At 37.4% G+C, this 24,428-nt stretch overlaps 4 protein-coding genes across 8 annotated transcripts in view; 2 read left to right on the top strand and 2 right to left on the bottom strand.

Annotated features, from left to right (window-relative positions):
- The window catches only part of LOC124306437 (ketimine reductase mu-crystallin), a 36,212-nt gene extending 32,935 nt beyond the window's left edge, over positions 1-3,277 (top strand). Inside the window, exon 9 of the transcript XR_006908623.1 lies at positions 2,988-3,277. The gene's annotated coding sequence lies outside the window, so the exon portion shown is untranslated. The remainder of the gene's footprint in view (positions 1-2,987) is intronic.
- Positions 3,278-5,537: 2,260 nt separating this feature from the next.
- On the top strand, positions 5,538-9,539 carry LOC124306426 (probable ATP-dependent RNA helicase DDX52). The gene is made up of 12 exons (XM_046767128.1): positions 5,538-5,812; positions 6,004-6,237; positions 6,353-6,538; positions 6,689-6,944; positions 7,033-7,105; positions 7,203-7,406; positions 7,544-7,634; positions 7,734-7,856; positions 7,962-8,112; positions 8,178-8,253; positions 8,338-8,502; positions 8,675-9,539. Exons 1-12 carry the CDS (start codon positions 5,726-5,728, stop codon positions 8,931-8,933), a joined length of 1,905 nt encoding a protein of 634 aa, XP_046623084.1. The 5' UTR covers positions 5,538-5,725; the 3' UTR covers positions 8,934-9,539.
- LOC124306430 (protein halfway) lies at positions 9,220-20,250 on the bottom strand. 4 transcript variants are annotated; one of them, XM_046767139.1, is made up of 9 exons: positions 19,879-20,250; positions 19,123-19,757; positions 12,375-12,639; positions 11,955-12,269; positions 11,670-11,839; positions 11,393-11,575; positions 11,134-11,292; positions 10,939-11,055; positions 9,220-10,865 (listed from the first exon to the last, which is right to left on the bottom strand). In XM_046767139.1, exons 3-9 carry the CDS (start codon positions 12,637-12,639, stop codon positions 10,593-10,595), a joined length of 1,482 nt encoding a protein of 493 aa, XP_046623095.1. In that variant the 5' UTR covers positions 19,123-19,757; positions 19,879-20,250; the 3' UTR covers positions 9,220-10,592. The 4 variants fall into 4 exon arrangements, with proteins under 4 accessions (XP_046623095.1, XP_046623094.1, XP_046623093.1 ...); XM_046767138.1 differs by having other exon boundaries at positions 19,123-20,250; XM_046767137.1 differs by lacking the exons at positions 19,123-19,757; positions 19,879-20,250 and adding an exon at positions 16,409-19,091.
- Positions 20,251-21,617: 1,367 nt separating this feature from the next.
- LOC124306419 (serine-rich adhesin for platelets-like) overlaps positions 21,618-24,428 on the bottom strand; it is a 28,643-nt gene continuing 25,832 nt past the window's right edge. Inside the window, exons 17-19 of one of the 2 annotated variants that reach the window (XM_046767111.1) lie at positions 23,991-24,192; positions 23,699-23,860; positions 21,618-22,920 (exon numbers count right to left, since the gene is read on the bottom strand). In XM_046767111.1, coding sequence (XP_046623067.1) covers positions 22,472-22,920; positions 23,699-23,860; positions 23,991-24,192 — 813 coding nt within the window. In that variant the 3' untranslated portion in view covers positions 21,618-22,471. Of the gene's footprint in view, positions 22,921-23,379; positions 23,596-23,698; positions 23,861-23,990; positions 24,193-24,428 lie in introns of those variants that run through there. The other variant, XM_046767112.1, reaches the window with a different exon arrangement.

Genomic DNA, 24,428 nt, shown 5'->3' with positions numbered 1-24,428 from the left:
GAGGTTGTGATCGGCAAGGTATGTGGATACGCGGTTTGACAAAGTGTCACTTGATATGTCAACGGTGAATGAAATTTATGTTTCTTCAAATTAAAGTTACGTACAATCAAGACGCCAATTCTCGATTTCTCGGCATTTTTTTCTCGTCTCGAGCAACGTCAGATTTCCCGAGAATTCACGCTTCGAGAAGTCTCGACTAGAAAACCTAATAAAAATGGAAACCGAGAGATTTCTTACAGCTAAAGTTCATTGTTTCGAACAATGGAAGAAAATTGACTTTACGATTAACGAGTGAAGGTTCCGATCTCACGCCGGATGAGAAATCCTCGAGATAGACGCGATAGGTGGACGATATCGCGAGGGAAATAGCCGTCCCAGAATAATTCACGGTTGGATTAATCTCGAGGCCGTTTACGAAGTGTTGTACGTTTTCCAAGGAGTTAAACCGATTGTGAGCTCAAGCACCCAGACGGCTATTTACACTTGACGGATTCGCGACTCTAACCATTCCGAGAACAAAAGTCTCCCAATTACGACGAGAACTGGAAATGCATGATGCGTTTTTCCTGTGAGGTTCAAATTTTAAAATCACCTGGCGAGACTGACGGTGCCGATTAACGTCCGTGGCTCGATGAAATTGTCCATCTCGTATAATTGGAACCAAAGACATCGCCAAGTTTCGACAACATTATTTACTCGGATGTTCCGAGATTTTGATGGTTTATCCGTATCACAAGTTTTCTTGCGAGTTTTGCCATTTATAAATAAAATGAAAAAATTAAAATATTCATACGTTCGTAAGTCGATCAATTTTTTAACTTTGAAAAAGAGTCATGTTTTTGTTTCGCCAGTTCGTCGATCCGAAGTTACATTTTCGACTCGCGGCTTGGGGTGCGTTCTGGGTATTCAATTTAAGTTTCCTCCTGGAATATACGTTTTAAATTTTTAAATTGTACTTATGAAAAAGTTTTGATTGCGAATCAACGTACACCAGCATGCAGCCGAGTTTTACGATAATCACATTTTGAAGATGCTTCTTCGGACAGCAGCGGTATCCGAGTCATTCCGAAAGGCTAATTTCAACAGGGTGGTTTTACTGCAGGAAAATTCTATAATTATTCAAACGAGGAACGTAGGGTGGAATTACGCGACCGGAATTTATACAACAGCCATTCGGGCGAAATTGATTTTTTAATAAACTCCGAGTCTGCTTCGTCCAATGAGAAAATTAATCTATGAAGAATTTAAAGGCTATTTGTTTCATTGGTAGAGTTTCGTACAAATTGGTTCGAATCTTTATTTTCATCACGTAGCAACGCGATCGTCTGTAGTTTTATTATTATCGCCTTCGTGAGCTTAGATAACGAGCAAAAAGAGTCCAGGAAAATCGTAGCTGCAAGGTACATAAAGAAAAACCTCTAAATGATGCATTTTATCTCCTGCGAGTTAAATATTTACCCTCCGTAGCTCGTATTTCTGGACGTTGAATAATCTAGAAACAATATCCGTGCCGGTTAGTGCAAAACTAGAACAAATACGCTAACTGTAGAGTTTAATTTGCTGACGCGGTAACTCGAGATCTGCTGTACCGCGACTAAAGAGGTTCGCGGTTGAGTTTCAACGAGATAATTATCCTGATCCTGATTTTAAGCGCCACGTTTAGAACGGAAGTTCGTTAGAGACGCATTCGTTAACGTCGTTTATTCCAGGAAACAAAACAGCAGCGCCGGAATACCTGTGAAATTATCGAAAATATCCTCGACGTATAAAGATATTCGTAGAATTTATGACGGTAAATGTGAACGAAAAATCAGAAGCTTTGTTGCAAAATGTCAGGGGTCACTGTAATCAGGCTGCTCGCCAAACTTTATTTCCTAATCTGATACTCAAGTCGCATGTCACACCCTACTTTATGGTTCGTCTCATGTTCGGAAAAAGTTTTAACTCGATTTGATCGAGGAGCTTTTCATATGAGTGAAAAAGGTGTTGATAGAGTTTCAACCTTACAGGACGTGAGCTCGATCCTTTGAAAAAGTGACCTTAACTAGCCGTAATTACCGAAGAACCGTGAGATGTTTACGTTCGTTTCGATTTTCATCTAATAAATTTTGTAGCGACTTGTAGTTGAAAAATTGAGCTTTCGACTGATTCGTGAAGAATTATAATTTGCTTTGTTTTGGATTATCTGCTCTGACACTTCTGTACGAGGTGTGTATCTTTCATTAATTTTATTTTATCGATTCATTGGTCGAGTTTGCGACTAATGCAGGATTTATATTCGCACATTGTCGTCACTGATACGGCAAAGGAGAGCAGAGCGAGACAAACAAGACGATAAATTGGATGAAATCCAGCCACTGGGGCGTATAACCGTCGTCAATTCGATGTTGGCCAATCGATAAACAATTCTCTCTGTGATTATACGATGTTTCTTAATTCAAAATAATGAAAATAATTTATAATTAAATATTTTTCAATAAAAAACCAAACCTGGCTAAGGTTTTAATTAACTCCGGACGTTCCCTCCTACGTAATTATAAAACTTCCGATGATACGACGGACGTACAGAGCTACGGCTTTGTTGAATAATCCTCGCAGAGTTTTTACCTCCTTTCAACGTGAAATTATACCCTTATAGTCCAGAAGATTATTTACGTGCAAGAACCGAGCACCGGAGGCAGTTTGTTTAAATTCGAGGTAAAATTTTGTCAACCATCATAGGTTTTACAACATTGGTGATTTCATACCTTGGAGCGGATGAACGATCGAAGAAAACAAGGAACGTCTGTGTACAATGTTATTCTACATTTTGAATTCAAAACGATATTTCGATTCACATTATCTCCATTCTCATGAAATATTCACGTGGCGTCCACGTTTTTTTTTTTTTTTTTTTTTCTTTCTCGTCTCCTTTTTCCGATGAGGCGTCCGATACTTTACCGAACCCCACGAAACTCATATTAACATGTTTATTTATTTTTTTTCAGAATATTACATCGCTATGGAAGCTCTCAATATCCTTGGCGGAATTTTAGTCAGCACGATTAGCGAACGCAGATATTCCAAGACATACTTAACTCTGGTCTGAAGAGCCTGGAAACTGATTGAAGACTGCTGCAGGAGCTGATTGAAACCTGACGCACGTCGGTTCGTTAACCCAACTGGTAGCAATGTTGGCCTGGAGCTAACGAGATCAATTCTCAGGACGGGGAAATTACAGGCTGAGTAACGAAGTCGAGGCGAGAAGGCCAGGAGACATGATACCGGAAATTAAGAGGTGAAGGAAAAAGCGCATCTTTGCATTTCGGCTTACACAATTTTCAATAAAACTTTTCGAACTATTGAACGTAGGCACGTCATAATTTATCTAACTCAAAATTGCCACTGCCTAAATCCTGTTGTGTATACGTTTCAATTTGCCTTTCAGTAAATATACCTACTTGAATAGTTTAAATTCTATACAAGTTCAAAGGTAAACTGAAATCAAGGTAAAAGTCGAAATCATATATCATAGACTGTGAAAATCTTTGATATCGGTTGAATGATATGGAAAGCGAACATGAACGACTCTTTCTTTTTTGCACTCATTACCAGTATCAACATTTTTCACAAATATTTTTCGCGCGGTGAGTTTTTCGAGCGGTTATTTTGTCGGATCTTCATTCTGATATACTTCAAGTTTATTGCAGTAGTCTTTGAAGATGATTTAATACAAGAACCGGATACGTGGCAAATTTCCAAAGGACTTTTAGGCGCCGTGAAACTTGGTCCGTATTTTCAGATACGTTTTCAAAATCATTTACGCGTCAGTTTGACTTGTGATTTACGTTGGCTTACAGACAAAAATATCGACTAATTTCTGTCCATCGTATGCATTATTCATATAGGTATATACCTATAAAAAAAGAGAGCGATTCCGTCCCGGGAGAAAATGTTTTATCACCTTCCAGAAGCTAAGGGTTGCCATTTTATTTTTCATCTTCTCGTAACCCGCGGAATCGCACGTTGTATAAAACACAGATTTTATACGCCGTCCATGCGTTATGCCGTAATATCATTTATAACCTGAATATCGCCTTCGGATACGGACACAAAAATACATCCGAGACACGCTTGAAGCGATATGAAATCCTCCTTTATGACACCGAAATCCGGCTGATCTTTGACGATTGTAGCGCTCTTCGGAAATTTGGAGAAGGCGTTATCCGGTCGTTATTTTTCCGAGGGTCTAAGGTCGCCGTAAACGGGAACCTCGATTTCTTCTCCTTTCGCTTGTATGGGATCGGTCACAATTTTATGTATCGTCCACTGCCCCGTTTATGCATCTGAAGATTTCGAGATCCGAAGGCGTGGGCGTGTGATTTTCAAATTTACAAAGAAGGTATCCCAGGTCGATTTCTTCGATTTGATTTCTTTTGCAATATGTTATAGTAGACTAAAAATTAAGCGGCACGTATTTTTTTTCATATACCATTAAACACTTTGAGGGGGTGAAACCATCCTCCAAAGTAAGGCATGTCAAGGGCCGATTTGGCATTGTTTTCATTTATTTTTAAAATTGAAAAAATTGCATTCTTCATTTCTTGTTATGAGAAAACTTTTCCAGTTCGATAGATTAGAAAATATTATGTTCTTGTGGGTGAAATTGCCAAATCACCCTTTGATATGCCTAACCTTGGAGAGTGGCTTACACTCCCTTAAGGTGTTTAATGGCAGATAAAAAAAAATACATGTCGCTTAGGTTTTAGTCCAATATGAAGTACTATAAAAGAAATCAAATCGTAGAGGTCTACCTGGGGTGCCTTCTTTGTTAGTGCTTTTTATTTCTGGCCCAGGCTTACAACCTTAAGCCGTACCTTACGAGCTACTGACGTGACTGCAGCCATTCTGACCTCTGAGGATGTTCACTGTAAAGCTTTGCGAGCTTTCACGTACGCTGCTTTTATTATTCCCTGCCTTTCAGCCACCTATGGCATCTTAAGATTGCGTTCTCAGAAGGCAACCAGTAGATCCATTTTAGTTGTGCTTGTAGAAATAAAAGCTATCTATTTGCTGAGTTCTTTTTTTTTAACAATTTTTGTATTTGAGCACTTGCGAAATTCGGAACAACCTGTTCGAAAGCGATCATTTTTTCATAGTTCTTTCCTGATTCGTCCCTATACTGTTTTTCGGATTTATGGAATTACTCTTTTTTACGCGAGTGAGTCAATCCATTATTTTTCAACTCCATGTAATTACTTCCGTGCGAGAATGGTCCAGTTCCTCCATCCATCGATAAACACCTGAAGTCACTATGAAAAAGGTACAGTGAGCTGTGGTAATAAGCCGCAATCCATCATTCTTATTTTTTTCCTTAACGACTTACTTTAGGATTATCTGCCATCACGTCGAGCGGTTGAGTCCTCGGAAATGAGCCACTTATTCGAGCGAATCATGTCATTCGTCGGTTACAACATTGAGATACGACCGGCTTATCGCATATGTTACATAGGAATGGAGTAAGCGAAGGTTGAGTTGCATGAGTTTACTTGTGTCCCACGTCACGTGACACTAAAAGTTGTCTGTCGTTGGTCTGTGATCACGTGATGCGTCTGTGACTTGTTTGTGTACGCGTGCCCAAATTATTTACCTAGCGGATTCCATGCCGAATCAGAGTACATTTGAGGTTAGCATGTGAGTCGTGAACTACTGTTGTACTAAAACCAATTTGAAGACGAAAAAGGCCATGGACGCTCATGATTTATTCAAAAAACTCTCCGTCGGGGCAAAGTTCGATACGAAACGTTTTCGACGCGATGCAGAGAAGTTCAAGGTAAGCTTTTACATTTAGGTTATGTATGATCTCTCTCGGCACGCTGCAAACTTCCCTCCGGAGATGTATTTGTAGAAATGTTTGTAATAATTGAGATGTCCATTGAAAAATCTCGACTGAGAGAGATCTTCATTTTGGCATTATCAAGCGTTAGTTGGTTGTTAATTAAACATATGCAAAATGTTTACTAGCTCGTCAAAACGTCAGCAACCGAGAATGTAGTCCAGATAAAGGAAGAGCCGAAAGATGAAGACGAGCCACTGGGTGTTCCTGAAAAGAGAAAATGGGTGGAGGACGAGGATGGAGCTGGAAATCTGACCCTTGTCGGAGATATTTCCGTTCCCAAAGATGGGAGTAAACGGAAGCACAAGAAACAGAAGAAAGAACTTACAGTGGAAAAGCAGAATCAGCTTGGCAAAGAAAAAGTACATCGAAGACTACCTTTAAATATATTGAAACATACATCGGCTAGATATTAAATTGACGAGCTTATAAGTATCGTCAATATGTATCAGAAGTAAAAACCTTTGATTCCTTCAGATCAATCAACTGCGAAATTCACATCATATATCTGTGATTGGACGGCATGTTCCTGCGCCGATCGAAGAGTTTGACCAGCTGTCATCGAGATATCAAGTTGCAAGTGATTTGATACAGAATATAAAAAACTGTCACTACAAAGAACCAACTCCAATCCAAATGCAAGCACTACCCATTTTGATAGAGGTACGTGAAATTAGCCTGAGTCACTTTATTCTGAATTGGAGTCTTTATATCTACAATCGATATTGGGTAGAAGAAACACTGAGTACTCAGTGTTTTGCTGCTTAAATAATTAAGTACACTAGCCAATATTCATTGAAGCTTCATCGTTAGGGTAGGCAATTACTAGCCTGTGCTCCGACTGGGTCAGGTAAGACAGCGGCCTTCTTGGTGCCGATAGTTAACCAGCTAAAAGGGCCACAGAAGAAGGGATTCCGAGCTATCATAGTCAGTCCAACGAGAGAACTGGCCAAGCAAACTTATCGCGAGTGTTTAAGGATTGGCGAAGGGCGTGGATTCAGAGTTCACATCATCAGTAATATCAATCAGGCCATGTCTAAATACGGGCCAAAAAGTTCACAAAAATTTGGTGAGTATCTGCCTCCACTTCTATTCACTCCAAAAATTGCAAACTTCCAATGTCTGTTAATTACGAGTTTTATTTCATTATACCACAGATATACTTATCACCACACCAAACAGGCTTGTGTATTTATTGAATCAAGACCCGCCGGCTATTTCGCTGAAAAAGTAAGATAGTACAGCAAATTGTTTGATATCTAGTCTTTTATTCTGCATGCGAGACGTTCCGCAATCATTCTCAATACTTTTTCTCATTTCCCAATAGTGTTGAATGGCTGATTGTTGACGAAGCAGATAAATTATTTGAGGAAGGAATAAGGGGGTTCAAAGATCAGCTGGATCAAATTCAGAAAGCTTGTACCAACGAAAATCTATGTCGAGCTATGTTCAGTGCTACCAATACTCCTGCGGTGACAAAATGGTGCCGGCAAAATCTCAAGGGTCTCATTACCATCACTGTGGGGCATAGGTGATATCTTGAATTATTGAATTATCACCATTTTTATTTTTTTCCCCGGCTTACTTGATCTTAAATTGATTAGTGCGCAAGTTCAAATGCAGTGATTAATACTAAGCCGAAAATAACCAGATTTCAACCATTTCCAGAAATTCTGCAACAAATCTTGTCACTCAAGAACTATTATTCGTCGGAAGCGAGGGAGGAAAACTTGTAGCATTCAGAAACATCATTCAAAAAGTAAGTTACCGTAAAAACTCTACACATCAGAATTTTTTCGCGATTGCTCTACTTTTTCTTCCAACTCTTTAATACACGTAAAAAATTTCCTGCCCCAAGGGAATGATGCCGCCAGTCCTCGTATTTGTGCAAAGTAAAGAGAGAGCTCAAGAACTTTTCAACGAACTTATATACGATGGAATTAACGTCGACGTTATTCATGCAGACAGAACCCAGACACAGGTGCGTCGGTTCTAATCGTTGTCAAGTAGTTTTTATTCCTATACAACTGTGTCGAAAGGTTCAATAATAGGTAATAATCATTCATTTCATTTGTATTATTTCCAGCGGGACAACGTTGTGCGATGTTTTCGCGAGGGTAAAATCTGGGTTCTGATATGCACGGAGCTAATGGGACGCGGTATCGACTTCAAGGGTGTTAATCTCGTCATTAATTACGACTTTCCCCCTTCAGCGATATCTTACATACACCGAATAGGTTAGTAGCTTCATAAATTATTTAAAAAATTGAATTCCAATTGTTAATAAAATGATTGTAAATAGGGCGCACTGGTAGAGCGGGTCACAGGGGCAAGGCTATAACATTTTTTACTCAGGATGATACGATAAACTTGAGAAGGTGAGTGCATTGTCGCTAAACGAGCGTCGATACAAATTGTTCTCATACACCTTTCTGTTGTTTCATATTATTTTTATATGCCAGTATTGCAACTGTAATGCGTGACTCGGGATGTGAAGTACCAGATTATATGCTGAGCATGAAGAAACACAACAAGAAAGAGAAACGCGAATTGGAAAGGAGGGCACCTCAAAGGGACAAGATATCAACTATTCCAACATACGAAGACATACGAAAAGAAAAACAGAGGTGAGAAAATATTGTAAAATTTTGTTCTTGTCTCATTTCAGCAAATATAAAGTGTCGATTAATCTGACCTTAAAAATTTTATTCATTCATCTCAAACATTTGCGATCTGTGTTGAATACGTTTTGATGGACATTTCCTGAATCAAATTTCTTCCATTTCTTCTTATTTTCAGGAAGCGATTGGAGCGGAGCATTAAGGGAAAAGAAGGCCAGCGTAAACTGGTTGAAAACGGTGATAATCTCAAAGAAAACACTATAAATTCACAATCACCAATATTGAACAACAAACTTAAAAAAGAAGGTAAAAAATTCCCTGGTCAATTATTAGTCAAGAAGAAAAAGTTGTTACATAAAAAGAATGAGAAAAAGACAAACCAACTTCTTACAAACAAAACGATAACAAAAAGAGATAAAAGAAATGTGAGTTCATAAATTTAGATATCAATAATGCAACAATAAAAATGTGAATAACCCAGATGCATCAAAAATTGAGTATCAAAAAAATCCCCTAAGTAATTTTTCTTGTATTAATCATCCATCGATTATTCAATAAGCTTAATGCGTGCTCGATGACACAACTATAAATAAATACGTCAATGTGAAGATCCACTAACGTCTAGTGTTTCTTTAATATGTGTTTTTATTCCAATCATTTTTCAAGGATTGTGAAAATATTAACGGTAAAGTAAATGAAAGGCTAGATTTCCGACACATCGTGAAAAACATAATAAATATTTATTAAGAAATACGGCATCCATACGACACAGATCGATTTTTGTACAAAAAGATTTTCCTTATTCGGTATTTACATAGACATAGACATAGACTTACAGAAAAGACAGCAGTGAGTACAGACTAGAAGGTTGGCTTATTTTTAAAAAAAATTATCAGTAATCTGTGTATACCAGTTAATTCGCTTACTTAATTAAATCTTCTGATTCCCTATATTCATGTAAGGCAAGATCGTCCGAAAATTTCGTCAAACCTTGTACATATAGTTATGGCGTTACAGAAGCTGGTGAAATTTTTATTATGTCATGGGAGGAAAAAAAAAGTTAATAAACTAAAAGGATAAAACGAATATATTGTTTATAAAACAGAATCGATGAAACAATCAACTTTGGCGACGGAATTAAATTATCAATTTAACTTAACAAACAGTTACCACATCAGTCTTAACATAATTCGGATTCAACAGACAAGAAAAGTTTGTTAAACAATTACTTTAAGGCACCGAATCATCAGTGTGAGATTATTTCGACATCGTATTCAACGCTACCCTGGAGCATTGATCGAAAGGTATTATATCGAGTATTACATGCAATAATTTATACAAATAATTGTTTTAACCTTTAGAATACATGAAAAAAAAAATCATAACGTAAGCACTATTGAGCAAAAATAGTTTGGTTTTTTTAATATAAAAACAATAATTATTGTTAGCCCCATATCAAACTCGATTTATGCTGCATTGTAGAAAAATTATTATGACATGTGTTATTACTAGTATTTCAATTCGATTGATGTAAATAACTTGTAAGGAGAAATGCTTTTCTGAAAAATAGGTGATCAAGATTCTTATTCATGCAGTGTATAAAGTTTTTGTTGAGGAAGAATACCATCCATCATCAGTTCATTGTGTAAAACTTTAAACAGTGCTTGCGTCTTTTTACGTGAAAGGGAGACAAAAACAGTACCGACTCTTCTTAGTACACGAACGTATTTGATTCAAATCAGAATACACCGATCAATATTGTCAGAGATTAAAAATGTTGAGAAGGCCTACAAAAAAAAAAAATCAAAAAGAGAATCGTGACTGTTTGTAGTTACGCCCAGTCACGTTTGTAGACCTCGAATGATTTTCATAGCCAATGACAAGGTGTATCACAACTCACAAGTCTAGGATGTCTCGAATGAAAAGTTCCACTTTAACAGTTCACTTTTTACATAATTGAACTAATGCAATAATGGAACGCCTGGAAATTTTCATGAGATAAGGAGATGATTTTAAACCATCTCGCCGAACACTAAATTGCACTCGAATTGCACAGTTGAGATGCAGGGTTTCGTTAAATTATGAAATTCAACAAACTACGTTTCACACAGCCAGTCGCAGGGCAATTTTGGCATTTTATTTGCTGGCCACGGTAAATAGCCGGCTGTTTTGAAGACCCAATAGTCGTATGATACTTTTGCAACAAGGCTAAACAATAGTATTATTTCCAAAGCGATAATGTAGTATATATAATCCGTCCAGTCCCCCGGATACACACACATCCTCGCTTGCTCCAAGTCGATAACTTTTTCTCTAACATTTTCACACAATACCTCGTCATAGTCCATAATTCGTGTTTGCAACCATACCTGAAACAATTTTTTTACCATAAGATAAAATTGAAAACTTTAATACATGGTCGAACTTGTGATTTTACAATACCTTTACGGATTTAGCTGTGTTACAATCGCAATGCAATTTGTTTCCCCCGAGCATTACATGCCTGTTGCTTGAAAATGTTTTGCCGTGTGTGTAAGGAGCCAAAATGTATCCAGGAAGCTGTGAATTGGTTGTAATTTCATTGAAAACAGATCATATTTTGAAAATAAGCAAAACCTGAGCGCTGATAGAACTTACAGTTTTGATTTTATTGAATCGCAAACTGAGCATGTCGTAATTGTCAAGGAATTTAGATCCCTCTAGTTTATTAATAGATGAAATTTTGTTGTTATCCGCAAGGAATACCCTGATGTCTTCGTAGTAAGGATTGTTGCTTAAATCGTCGAGAACCGTTATCTACAGTAAACGAGATTGGATTAACGACTTATTATCATCATTGTCATTATCATCGACAGTTGTAGTCAGGTCAATTAACTCAAACAATATCCGTTCTTACGTTGTTGTCCGATACGTTAAGAGAAGTTGTATTACGGGGCAATTTTTGTGGCAATTCCGAGAGCTGAATTGACGAACAGTCGACAGTGACAGTTAACATCGGCGTCTTTCCTAGAACTATATCTAGTCTGTTAACGTCGCATTTGCACTGCCACGAGTCGCCTTTTGGACAATCAGGTTGCAGCTGAGAAACGTTTGGAAAATGATCAAATTATAACCGAGCTCTCTGAATTTTGGAAAACAGTACAGGAGTCAGTTTTCTTTTAGCTACCACTCACCGAATTAATATAACGCAATTGACTGAGCCACAAATGTTCCGTTGTGTTGAACCAGTGCCAAGTTTTGTTGGTCGAACAGACTGTTTCAGGTTCTCTGTTAAATTTGATCTGTTTTTGCACAGTTTTATTAATATACTCGTAGATATTCTGACACCAGATTGTGTCGGTACCTGTAAATTAATTACATTATTGTTTGTTTTTATTTTTCAGATATTGCCTGCACCATTTTCTCGTCATGCATTTCTAGCATCGATGCAAAATGATCGTTAGCTACTGTCGACTTGCCTGCGATATCCAGCCAGAATACCCGATCCTTGATGCTGTTCAAATTTGGTAAGTCAAGTAATTTGTTATTGGACAAGTCCAAAGTCGTGAGCTGATTAAGACGATTTAAACTGTTGTCCGCAATGTCGACCAGACCATTATTGGATAAGTTTAAACAAACCAGCGGCGTCATCATCATGAATTGTTCCTTGACGTGTTTTACGCTTCCGTCAGTGATGGCCAGTGATTTTAAGGACCTCCATCTTTTGTCATCGGCAAAAATAGTATCGATGGTCGCATTTCTAATATGAATATGGGTAACGGTGTTGTTTGTTCCTGAAAAATTGAGGAAACGGTATATGTGAAAAGAAATTCAGCCAAAACTTAATTCTTACCAGTAAAAAACGAGCAAGGTACTTTATGCAATTTGACAAGTATTACCTGTACAAGAAAGTCCTTGCTCAAGGGTAGCGTTGTTTACGTTGCAGCAGAGAATTGCATTGTGCTCCGGGTTGTCGTTTACGTCAGAAATCCGCTTACAGTGACAATCTTTCGCTTCCGGACAGTCTGAAGCAGGTCTATAAAAGCATTGATCATAAAAGGCGCCCGATGCTCCCGAGCTGTTTGCTGCCAGCGACTGATCCTCCTCGGTTCTAGCGTTAGCCAAACCAGCGTACAAACAAACTGTCACTACCAGCCACTGCATCTGTAAAGAAAGAGAAAGATATAAATAGAGAAAGTAGAGAAAGTTGACACTGTAGTAATTTGCAGACACGGCTAACTTCGGTAAATTAATTACGTCGACTTTTATCACCTCGGCAAACAATAGCTTTCTTGTTTACACTGCAGGAGTGGCTAGTGTGAATAGGGGGTGTTACGATTAAGCAGTGAGCTTCTCGTCTTTCTATCCAAATCAATTATTAATCCTCAATTAATTCCGATCTTATACATGGGTATATAAGATTAGAGTTTCTGATGCCACAATCTTATGCATTATACATTACGCATGTACGGATCGTAGTAAATCTGCTGCATTGTACCGCGTTGTGCTAGCTAATGGATATGCATTACGTTTCACTGAGATGCTTTATCTGGACCATTCTCGACCTTCGAGGGCTACTGGAGTCTATTGCATGAATATTTCGAAATAATTTTGACGAATTCTTATCTTTGAAATATATTTGAATAGAATTTTACTCGCTCGACGTAAAGACAACAAAGGCAAATCAAGAAAGTTGATATAAGTGATTATTTTTATGAGCAATTTGAGTTTATTTAAGCCGATTGTTTCTCGTATCAGAGTTTATGGATACACGATCAAAATTATAGTTTTAACGTTACATATAGACTGGTTGTTGAAGTAAAAACTTTATTTTATTATACCGCACTAAATTTATTTGTCGATTAATTTACATTTCTTACTTTTCAGTGCACTAAAAATGATTAGCGTCGGAGTGAATCAGAAGACGATAAATGATCATAATTACACCGCAAACTACCGGAGATTCTGTACGTGCGTCTGGTTTCGTAGAGCACTTCTCTTCGATTGCGGTTTCTCTACAGGACAACGAAAATACATCTACGCTGTGAGTATGATATTTGCATTATTTTTTAGGTATATACTAAAAGATAATAATGAGATTAATTTATTGCCATTCACTTTCCGAATATGTATAATCTATATTTGAAAGTCGCTCGTGCGTTGAGATTCAATTGGTTCATTCGAGGCTGTTAGCTTTTGACTTTTCCAATCTGACGCATGGATCGCTCGACTCTTCCTGTATATGCATACTCACAAGTGTAGGATTAAGTCAGGACTTTATCTAAAGACTTTGAAGACTTGTAAATACTCTAAAAATACGAACCCGTTGCTTCAAATAACTCGTGTCATCGTTGACTGTGTGTGTGCAAAATGTGTACGTAAAGCACAGTAGCATGTAAATCTTTTAAGAACTCAATTTATCATTATAACATATTATGTAAACGTACAGCAATTTTCTTGAATGTGTACCTCTACGTAGATATACATAAAATATGTATAACATTTCACGTAATTGTGAAAATTGCTTAAATCTGGCACAAAGGAAAGGAAATTTTGTCGTCACTTGACCAACAATTTCACAAATTACTCTACGTTCGAATTTTTATGTATAGCACGCGTCGTACAGTTAACACGACTTTTCCTGCACGGTCTGCAATATTCTTATGAAATTTATTGTTTTAAATTTTTTCCATTTGTTTTTTTTACAAAGACAACATTGCAGCTAGACTCACTTGTATAATCAAACGATCGTACGCGTACTGTTTGTTGATCGATAGTCTTTAGATATCGTCTATTTTTGTCTATCCTTCTCTATGTCTCTCTCTTTTTCTATCTCCAAATTTGCTCTCTCGATTAGCAATGAGTACGATCAGCTTAAAATATCTTTGCTCCATTTTTCACTATTAGCTTTGCATATTTTTATACGTATAACATTGCAGCGGTGCTTTGTTTTGCATGTAGAGAAACCTTCGTTTAACAAGATAATATGGAGTCATTTTCGTTCATCATATTTAGCTATGTGTTTATACATATAACGCAGTATTACACGTATAATCTAAATTGCTGGAGCTGTGCATAATACACGTTAAACATGAATGTGTGACATCCAAGTTAAGTCGTAACTCTGATAGGTGGAAATTTTTATCGTTTTTTTTTTTTTATATTTGGATACTCACAACTGAATATAGTTGAACTCTTGAGTTACAGTTCCGAGTGCGCAACGCCTGCGCCTAGATAAATGTATAAAGTGTAAAATAACCGGTATCAGCGAAACATGATTGAAGTTTATTTATGCAGTCAGACTCTGCACTTGTATATTCGCATACTTGTGCAGATGCTTTCCAGATCTCTTTACATATTTTATAGATGCCTCAGACGTTTCATGATTATATATCCTTTATTTATAGCGTATGTGTGTTTACATGAACGTGTACAAGCCGATAATATATCGTAAAGGTGGCAAGAAAATTTTGTTTATTTCAAGGTTCAATTATAATTTATATAATAAATTCAATTATAAAATTACCCGTTGTAATTGCTTCGGCCAGCTGTTATCGAAATATTAAATTGATGCGCTGTGTGTAAACGAGAGAGGAGGAAAAATTAGTTATTTTGCTATTAGACACTTAATTACTATGCAGGATTGAGTGTTCGAAGAGTAGCTAAATAACAATGAGTATGCATGAAAAGGAAGAAGCATGTTTTTTTTCGAAATTTTAACGAGACCTTTGTCATCGAGTTTATATCACATTATAAAGTATATATTAATAGATAATTAATTATGCTTGTATAATGTGCTGCCAGTATGTGCTACAAGTATAATGTAGGTATTTTTTAATAAAGTAGGAACGACGAAACCTTCGCTATAACTTTAATTTTTTGTTCGCTGCTAAATGCTAAAAATATATCTAGATACTGACAACGGTAATCTCGTGTGTCATTTTTTCACTGTCGCGTTTCAGATTTCCTTCATTTCACTTTTCTTCTCTTTGTAATGTGTATGCAACAAATACCCGTTTGAATTACACGCAAATAAAGTAATGAATTCCGAAACGTGGTTATAAATAATCGAATCAGGTAGAGCAAACAGCGCAGCTTCGATACGACTGCGATAAAGCTGTAAATTAGAATAATAACGTATGCATGCATACATAGACGTTAAAATAAAAATAGGTGAAAGAGGAGTAGGGAATAAAGGGCGACAAAATTAATACTCATAACTTGTTCTTACGATTTTATTATTATTCGAGTACTATACATGTGGGTATAAGGTATAATGTGTATAAAAAAAGTCGCTGCTTTCAATCTCATATCTAGAGTTGTATATATTGACTATTGTATCGATACATATTTAATTATATTTGAACAAGTTCCTTTTTGCAAAAAAAAAAAAAAAACATTGAGGACATTTTCTAATAATTATTACACATATTGCGAATTATCATTTTTTGTTTTATTCACTTCAACACTGCCCAAAAGTTGAGTTTTTTTTTCCATCTCACCGGCTGTAAATTACAGATCGCACACGTGTATGGATATATGTATTGAGACAAGAAAAAAAAAAAACGTCAAGCAAAGATAAGATATACGTTTTTCAATAAGTGCTCTTCAATCATACACTGTTTTTATCCTCTTCTTTTTTGTACAAAAAATCTTGATGAAAAACAGTTTTAATGAAAATTTCCGATACAGCTATACAAGGTATGGCGTCTGGTTAATAAAAAATAGCGATAACGACGGATTATGTGCATACATATGTACATACATACATGCAATGTTACATACATGCGTCCTATATAGCCGATTTGTTCGCATAGGATAAAAATATTGTAATTGCTGCACTCGGTCATATATACATATATATATATATAGGTATATACCTAGAATCGTTTTTCACTCGCGATATTGCTTCGCGTTCTTTTCTAGTACTCACATTAGAAGCGTAAGAGTTCTTTATATATATGTGCTTCATTATATCTATTTATAAAACTTGAATCGTCGTCGTTGTCGTTGTGCGCTGTTGAATGTCAACGCGAAAGATAGAGATAGAGAGTGGGAGGGAGGAGGGGGGATAAATTCCGGGATTCAAAGAATGTTATTCATCTTTAAATCTTCACCAACGTATCATCCGCCTGCATGACTTGTTGCTGTTGCTTGACTTGCTGCTACTGCTGCGGCCTTGACGTTTTAATAATTACGTATTACGACGCTGGCAATTAGTTTATGTTATATATACATATATATGTAGTATCATATACGGTTTAAAAGTATAGTCCGAATACGCGTCCAGGCCGTCTCGCTTCATATTTGGTGTACTCCGTATTAGTGGGCGAAGGAGAAAATTAATTTTTGTTTACCCATTTTTGTTCTTACTGCCGCATGTATCAACTATCAATGCGCAGTTTGAATTATTGTATCGCTACGGATGTCGATGTTGAGTGTATACACTGAAGCATACCTAGAGGTATCGTTCGTAGAATAGAATCTATGAAAATACCTTCTTAGAATCAATTTTCTGTTAATACTTAATCTGCGAATTCAGCCCGTTAAATCACTTTTGAGTCGTGTGTTTAGACGCATTTGTTACTTATTGTGATTACGATGCAAGTGGGCTCTGAATAAAACTCTTCGCGGTACCAATTTTCGAATCTTGAGAGCCAGTCAGTAACCCTGATACACGGCAGGAGCAGCAACTGTATCGGGTCGATTTATAAATAGGAAACAGAATACTCATGTAATAATAACTCGAGACAGGGATGATTGATATAGCGAGATGAATGATACGTCGAGTTTAAAGATTTTCACCGTGTTAATCGTGTAAAATAGTCGGTCATTCACACGTAATATGTATCATCAATTTGACGGGTGTAAAATTATTTAAACACGTTCGACCATATCTGCTGATATACGTATTGTATAATATCGAAAATGACAAACTTCCATCATCGCGCAGGAAAAGAAAATTTCGTATTGTGTGTGGGTATTTATCTATAAAGCGACATAGAAGTTGTCAGGTTCATTAAACGTTTCCAACTTCCGGTATTGAATAAAAATTGATCACCGCGTTTGATCTACATATGAGAACGAACGAACGCACAACGTTTAACTCTAATTCACTAGGTTGAAGTTGGTAACGTTACTTCGACGATGAATGTTTGGGAAAAATCATTATATGTATACTTCAAATATAGCAAATCACAACAAAGAAAACTTGTTCATATTTTGAAGGGCCAACTCCTGAGATTGCCGTTCTAAAGTTGTAAAACAACGTTTTTTTCCATCATGTTTCGTTACGTTAACGTTACCAACTTCAGCCTTGTTCTAATTCTCGGTATTTAATTCTCTCGTTTTATTATTTTCACTTCTTACAATCAAATTACATATCATACATTGTAAAAATATAAGAGAGGAATAAAACAAGTTTTTGATAATAAAAACCGCGCGCCTCAGTTTACTACACGAGTAACCGGAAGTAACAAACATTCGCGTATCGGCGTACCGGAAACGGTGAGTCGAGACAAGGTTGAAGTTAGTTACTTAGTCATCGTAACGAAACATCGGGGTAAAAATCACAATTTGTTTAGTTTTACATGAGGCTGAAATTAGTAACGTTATTGTAATGATCTACGTTTCGAAAAAATCGTTATTTCACAGTTGCAGAACTGTCTGTAATCCAATAAGTCATAATAAGAGAAAACGTATTCATATTTTAAAAACTTAACTACTTCAATGTCACTATAAACTTGCAAAATAGTATCCCCCCCCCCAATGTTTCGTTGCGTTAAGGTTACTAACTTCAGTCTAATACTTTTACAATGATTTCGAAGGAACTAAGTTTTCGATATGTGAGTGTGTTTTGCTTTATTACGGTGTAACCTGGTATAATTGACTTTCAGCCGATTCCAAATCCCGAAATAACGGATTTCCTCAGCACGAATCGATACGATAACGTGACTAACTTCAATATAACGAGTCGAGGGACAGTGTAAGACAAGCGACTATCTGTTACACTTGAAATTAGCGAGCGACGTCGCGTTCCTAGTCAGCGGAAATCGGTCCATCACTTCGGTGTACACAATATTATATCTTTGTGCGTTTATCGGTATTTACAGTCCGCTTTTGAAACGCTGAATTTTCCTTATCGCTTGATCCGAGCGCATTAGCTGAAGAGAGACATAAGGCTGAAGTTAGTAACGTTATTGTAACGATTAACGTTCCGGAAAATCGTTATTTCACGATTGCACAAATATGTGAAACTCAGTAAATCATAACAAGGCAAAAGGTGGGTATTCATGTTTTGAAAACTTGACTACTTCCAAGTCGCTATAAACCTGGAGAAATTAACTTTAACTGCGTCGAACGCGGAACACCGCATCAATGTTACGAATTATTTTCGTCACCATTTTCTCTCCATTCTTTCGTGCATTAACAATATGATATTATGTTATCTGCAGGCTTGTTATGTTAACCCTCGAGGTCGTCACGACTCACTCGGTCCAACCACAATGCCAAGAGAAATACCAAGGATATTAATACACGCTGTCTCTGCTGGTGGGAAGGTAAATTACACACATATATATTGTTACCTCTTACCGTATCCGTATGTTTACTTGTTACGAACGATGAATATATTTGAATCAGTTTTACCTTTGAATCAGAGTCGCGATGCAGCTATCATGAAAATTATTTCCCCAGTTTTATCCACTCTTCCATCACCCGAATGCAATAAAATTGCAAATTGTCACGGACGGTATAAATTACGAGCCGTGATTCATTCGCTTCCACTCTTTATCCCCGTTCAAAGTTCAGTAGAATCGTGAAGACTTTCCGTGTTTCTTATTTCCCTCTTCCATATTGTTGCCGGTATGTACTGACGAAAAATTTGTCCAAAAGTTTTTACCTTCACTTGTTACAAACTCTGGCAACGGGTAGGTGAAACTGTATCACGAATAATACGCGGATGATGCAAACAACGCACAGTGCGGGGCGCTAAATTAGATTAATTAATTAATTCGTTTGACCAGAGTTGATGGCCCGGGTTTGCAGGGGTTGCCCTCGCTTAATCAGTTCAAATTGTACACACATAGGCGACCGGTCGGTTTAAACAACGCGTGTCAAACCGTAAAGGATTGAAATGAAACGTATCAACGCCGCGCACACCGTCTGTTCTTTCTTAAATACGCGCAACACGTGTTACACATACGCTCTCCTCTCCTCTCCTCTCCGCGCTAGGTATAAGTATTGTTCTTCTTCATCTCCCACCCTGCAGCATCGTTTTGTTCCTACAATCGTTTAACAATGCGGTGTAAATACGACCGATGATGCATCGGCGGTCGATGATCAGGCTGCCTTAGCGCGGTCAAAGATCATCGAGTGATGCGATCGTGAACGTATTGTACATACTTATACCCTACAAACCGCTAAACGCAAGCTGTTGCACAGGCGGTCGCTTTTTAACTCGCAAGTTGTTGCCCAACTGCCTGTACGTACGTACAGAGAGCCGTGCCAGACCCGTTTACTCTTTCTCTCTCCCTCTCTCTCTCCCTCTCTGTTTCACGGGCCAATCAGCCGCCGTCTCTCGTCGTCTGCGATTCCCTTTTCTTCCCTTCTCTTTTTTCAATGTAGCGAAATATCCCGATATTCCGATTGAAATGCCAAATGAGACGCGGAACGATTTCCGACGGCAAAGCTCGCCTGCGTGTCGTGCGTACGAATTCACGCGCGCTACGCGCACTCTGCACGGATACTGAAAACTCCCTACTGCTGACGATGACTACTGACTGCCTGCTGCTTCGGTCGCTGCTGCGTTCCCTCCCCCCTTTCCTTCTCTTTCCTTCTCTCACCAGACCTACCGATAGACTTGCCATAGCTTCCACCTAGACCCGACTTACCCGTAATAGACCAGTCACTTTGTACAGAAAAGGAAAACCTGAAATTGCAATTTTCGGTACCTCTATATTCTTATTCAGATCCTTGGTGTGCTGGGGGGAGTCGACAGTGATCCAAATCCAGAATTTAGAACAGTGTCTGCAGTAGCTTCTTCACCCGCCGTTTATGGTTTAACGATAAATCGTAAAATATCGATTGAATACAAAAAAATTGTCAGACCAAAGTTGTAGAGAATTCAAGATATTTAGTTATCACCGTTTTAAAGTCAGAAGTTGAAAATGGCCGAGTTATTTCACAAAAACAAATTCCCCTGTAAATTCCAAATGGCAGCCGAAGGTACTGCAAAATGTAGTAAAAATTCTGGATTTACCTTTTTCAATACCGACGACACCCCCGTCACTAGGGATTAGAAGAAAACAATTGTAAAATCAAAAAATTACAAATGTTTCAAATCTTACACATAATTCCGATTTGTCTGTAATAGCTAACATGAATTAGAAGAAAACGAAGTGTAGACCGCTGCCGGCCGTCGGTCCCGCTCTTCGCGTAAATACATTTCGGAAAATAGCAATGAAAATCGCAGCGTAGCCAATTTGACAGATCCGTTCGTACGATTTTTGCGTACAATGTTGATATTAATGTTCCTTCTGGCAACTGGTTTTCCTTCTTTCTCTCACGTAGGGTTCTTCGAACAAGAAAGCCGTGCGAAGTGCGAAGGAGGAAATTGACCGATTTTGCGCCGGTGGCACGTTTGACTCGTTTCAGCAGAATAGAAAAATAAGCTCAATTATTTTGATGCGGTAATTATGCGGAATGCAAATGTCGACGGTTGTGGGTACGAAATATCGCATAATAAGAACTACGAGAAATGAATAACAAGTCGAACGTTTTACATTGCACATTCAAATATTTATCGTGTGATTACAATTTAAGACACATTGATGTATAGGATTTTATCGATACGCAAGGCTTACTTGTACGTCACCATATCATGAATAATTTTTCAAATACACTTACCACGTCTTATAGGTATATGTAACATCTTACCGTATTAAACGTGTCGAATTATTTACATTAATTAACTTATCGGTATTTACACAAAGATCATTATCATCGTTATTTACAATCGTAGGGCGAATAATGAACTTGAATTAAAAGTGCGTACCTACGTATATTATCATTAATTGGAAAATATTTTATCATTATACGTCTGATTGTGTTTAAATTTTATTACAATTTAATTAACGATAATGGACCGAATGCTATTAACTCATTTATATTTTCATAACGGTATTACAATAATATCACCTATATATCTGTATTTATATTTTTTTTTTTTTTACTTACGGTATATGGCTATTTTCTATAGTATACATATACTTACATAATGCAAATCTTTTCCTGCATGTGTTACATGTACGTAAACTGAGCAAAGTATAATATATCTATATAGGGTGTACATATAAAATTAGTATTTTAATATATAATATTGCTTACAAAATGAATGCACATACGTATTTATTAATTAATTAATTTATTCATTTATTTATGCATTTTATATGCCAAGAAAACCGTTGTATGTATGTATGCTTCCAATTGGATAAAAAAAAAAATTTCAACGAAGAAGCAAATTCACACAGCGTAGCAGTCTGACAATCAACGTTCACATAGACACAGTTACTTGCGCAATTACACCTCGTTACGGTAGTCATAATGAATTGGGTATATCATAGCAATTACCTAACGAAAAAAAATGTATAAAATATCAACGAAATTACTCAACTACTATACGTGGCACGCGACGTTACCATCTCCAACTTGAGTCTTGCTATTCGTCTTACGCTAAACAGCTCGGTAGATTCAAAATTCAACGCTATCGTGTTACAAAAATAAAGAATAGCTTACAATCAGTCGTAGGTAGAGAAGAGGAATTTTTGATTATTTCTATTTCTAAATTGTTTCTCCACTTTGTAAGGGCAAGTGGAATGTTGATTTGAAAAAAATAATACCTTCGCACATTTATCTCTCACTTTTCATAATGTCTAATAAGTATAAAACTTTATTACAATTATCAATACCTTTTCTGCCAACATCAGTTTATAGTAAACTATTCTTTACATCCTAAACCGGCTGACCAGTTGCAGATACCGCCGACCGGATCGAAGGAAAGCTTTTTCGGACAAGTGTATTCGGTTCCGATCACCTGTCCGTTAACCATCCTTGCGCAAGTTATAAACTTCTTGCAAGACGTCGGGTGAGGAAAGTTTCCCTGATCCAAACAGCGGATCGAACCTCCTGCTGTGATCGATATCTTGCCAGACAGCTTAGGCTTTCCTACAATACGTTCTTCTGAATCTTCATAGTAATCGTAGTCTATTATCGCTGGACGACGTGGTCTGACCGGTGCAGTGTTTTCGGTAACTTTCTCGAAAGGCCTAGCTGGCCTCGTTCTTTGTCTGATGATTGGTGTTGTTGGGACTGTAGAGGATACTGTTACTTGAGGAGCTTCGGTTGTAATTATCCTACGCCTTAGAGAAGTTCTGAACCGTGGACGACCTGATCGCGCAACCAATGATTTGTCAGAATTTGATAATTAGTAGAGTTTTGGGCGGGAGAAAAATTTTACTGGGGGGATTTGCTTACTTCTAATTTGTTTAGTCAATTATGTTAACTAATTACTGTGATTACTGGCATTGCTTTCAAATTATTCTCAATCTCATGGGTAGCAGTGAAGTATCGGGGAAATTGATATCAAATAAAGATGTTTAGAACAGTGATGACAAAGTGACTTTCATGTATTATTTCGTATTCGCATGCATTCGCTGGCCTAGCAAGCTTGCAAGGTATGATGTTAGAGAGATATCAAGAATAATGAAAAGTATAGAGCAAAGCAGTAATTAAATAGTTAAAAGTTAGTAAACGTGCAGATTTTGAACTAGTAAAGACTGAGTAGTATAAGTAAGAAGAAAGAGTAGGTACGTACACAGATAGAAATAGCAAGTCAGGATCGTCATGTGGTAGAGTAGGTGGTGGAATAAAATTATAAGTGGTGGTCAAGTGTAGTTTGAAGAGTTGAGGTATACACACAGAGTAGGTATAATCGGCGTTCATAACGTTGAACACGCGACAGCCGCAGGTCAGTTGAAGTCAGACAGACAGACAGACACGTGAACAGATAACGAGAGCCACATGAATCAATTAGTTGACAAATGAAGTAGGCACGTTGTTATGCTGAGTAATAAAAATATAAATAACAGTGATAACAAGATTGATTATTAATTCACAAGTAGAGACTTCAAAGCAAGTTGATAGCGGGACTCTGGAGGTTTCGCACCTGTCACTGTTGGCGGAGCTGGCGATGAGGGATCTCTGGCAGCTACGGTCACCTCCACTTCTTGCGCATGGCTGGCTTGGTCAAGACTTTCCAAAACATCCTTGTCAGACTCGAATTTCAAGGCTCCATCGTCACCCGCAGCTGGCTGGCTCTGCACTTCAGCTACTGGTAAAAATTGAACATCTTTTATTGCATAATGATGGTAAATTGAATTGTATAATCATTGTAGCAAGTGATAGTTATCAAAAGATTAAACTCAAGCAAGTGATAGATATAAAACGATTAAACTCACCATTGCTGGTTGAGCCACTCGTTGTACTCTGACCCAAACGCCCTCTTCTACGTACTTCAATGTTATTGGAAAGTTTTCTCAGAGATGATACAGTTGTAGCTATATCACTTTCAGGAGCGGACGTCGATGTTCTGGGTCTCGCTGATCGAACCAGAGTTCCTGGAAGTCTCGTAGTACCCGTACGCGTCTTGAAGAGATTGATCTGTTGAGAGAGAATGGTAGTGAGGAATGACTCGGGGTAAGTTGATGATAAATTGATTATTCACATAGTATTAATAATTTGGAAATATTCGTACATATAAAGCGATTGATTATCGGTTTACAAAGAACAACACTGAATTCAACACAGATTTAATGATATGAAAAAGATATATGTGTTTGTGCGAATGAATGAAAACGAATTTGATCTATATGCTAGATTGTGAATAGTGATTTTCA

The sequence above is a fragment of the Neodiprion virginianus genome, chromosome 5, assembly GCF_021901495.1.
Source record: "Neodiprion virginianus isolate iyNeoVirg1 chromosome 5, iyNeoVirg1.1, whole genome shotgun sequence".
Taxonomy (NCBI): domain Eukaryota; kingdom Metazoa; phylum Arthropoda; class Insecta; order Hymenoptera; family Diprionidae; genus Neodiprion; species Neodiprion virginianus.
The sequence above is the reverse complement of the archived record's forward strand: the minus strand, read 5'-3'. Positions and strand labels throughout refer to the sequence as shown.

Bases quoted from the DNA above. Each gene is read 5' to 3' on its own strand.
- LOC124306430 (XM_046767137.1), bottom strand. From the start codon at position 16,447: ATGAAGCACATATATATAAAGAACTCTTACGCTTCTAAT. The intron at 11,576-11,669 runs GTGAGTGGTAGC...AACGTTTCTCAG, and splicing joins AATTGCGTTATATTAATTCG to CTGCAACCTGATTGTCCAAA. The intron at 11,056-11,133 runs GTAAGTTCTATC...ACCAATTCACAG, and splicing joins GATTCAATAAAATCAAAACT to CTTCCTGGATACATTTTGGC.
- LOC124306426 (XM_046767128.1), top strand. From the start codon at position 5,726: ATGGACGCTCATGATTTATTCAAAAAACTCTCCGTCGGGGCAAAGTTC. The intron at 6,945-7,032 runs GTGAGTATCTGC...ATTATACCACAG, and splicing joins AAAAAGTTCACAAAAATTTG to ATATACTTATCACCACACCA. The intron at 8,254-8,337 runs GTGAGTGCATTG...TTTATATGCCAG, and splicing joins GATACGATAAACTTGAGAAG to TATTGCAACTGTAATGCGTG.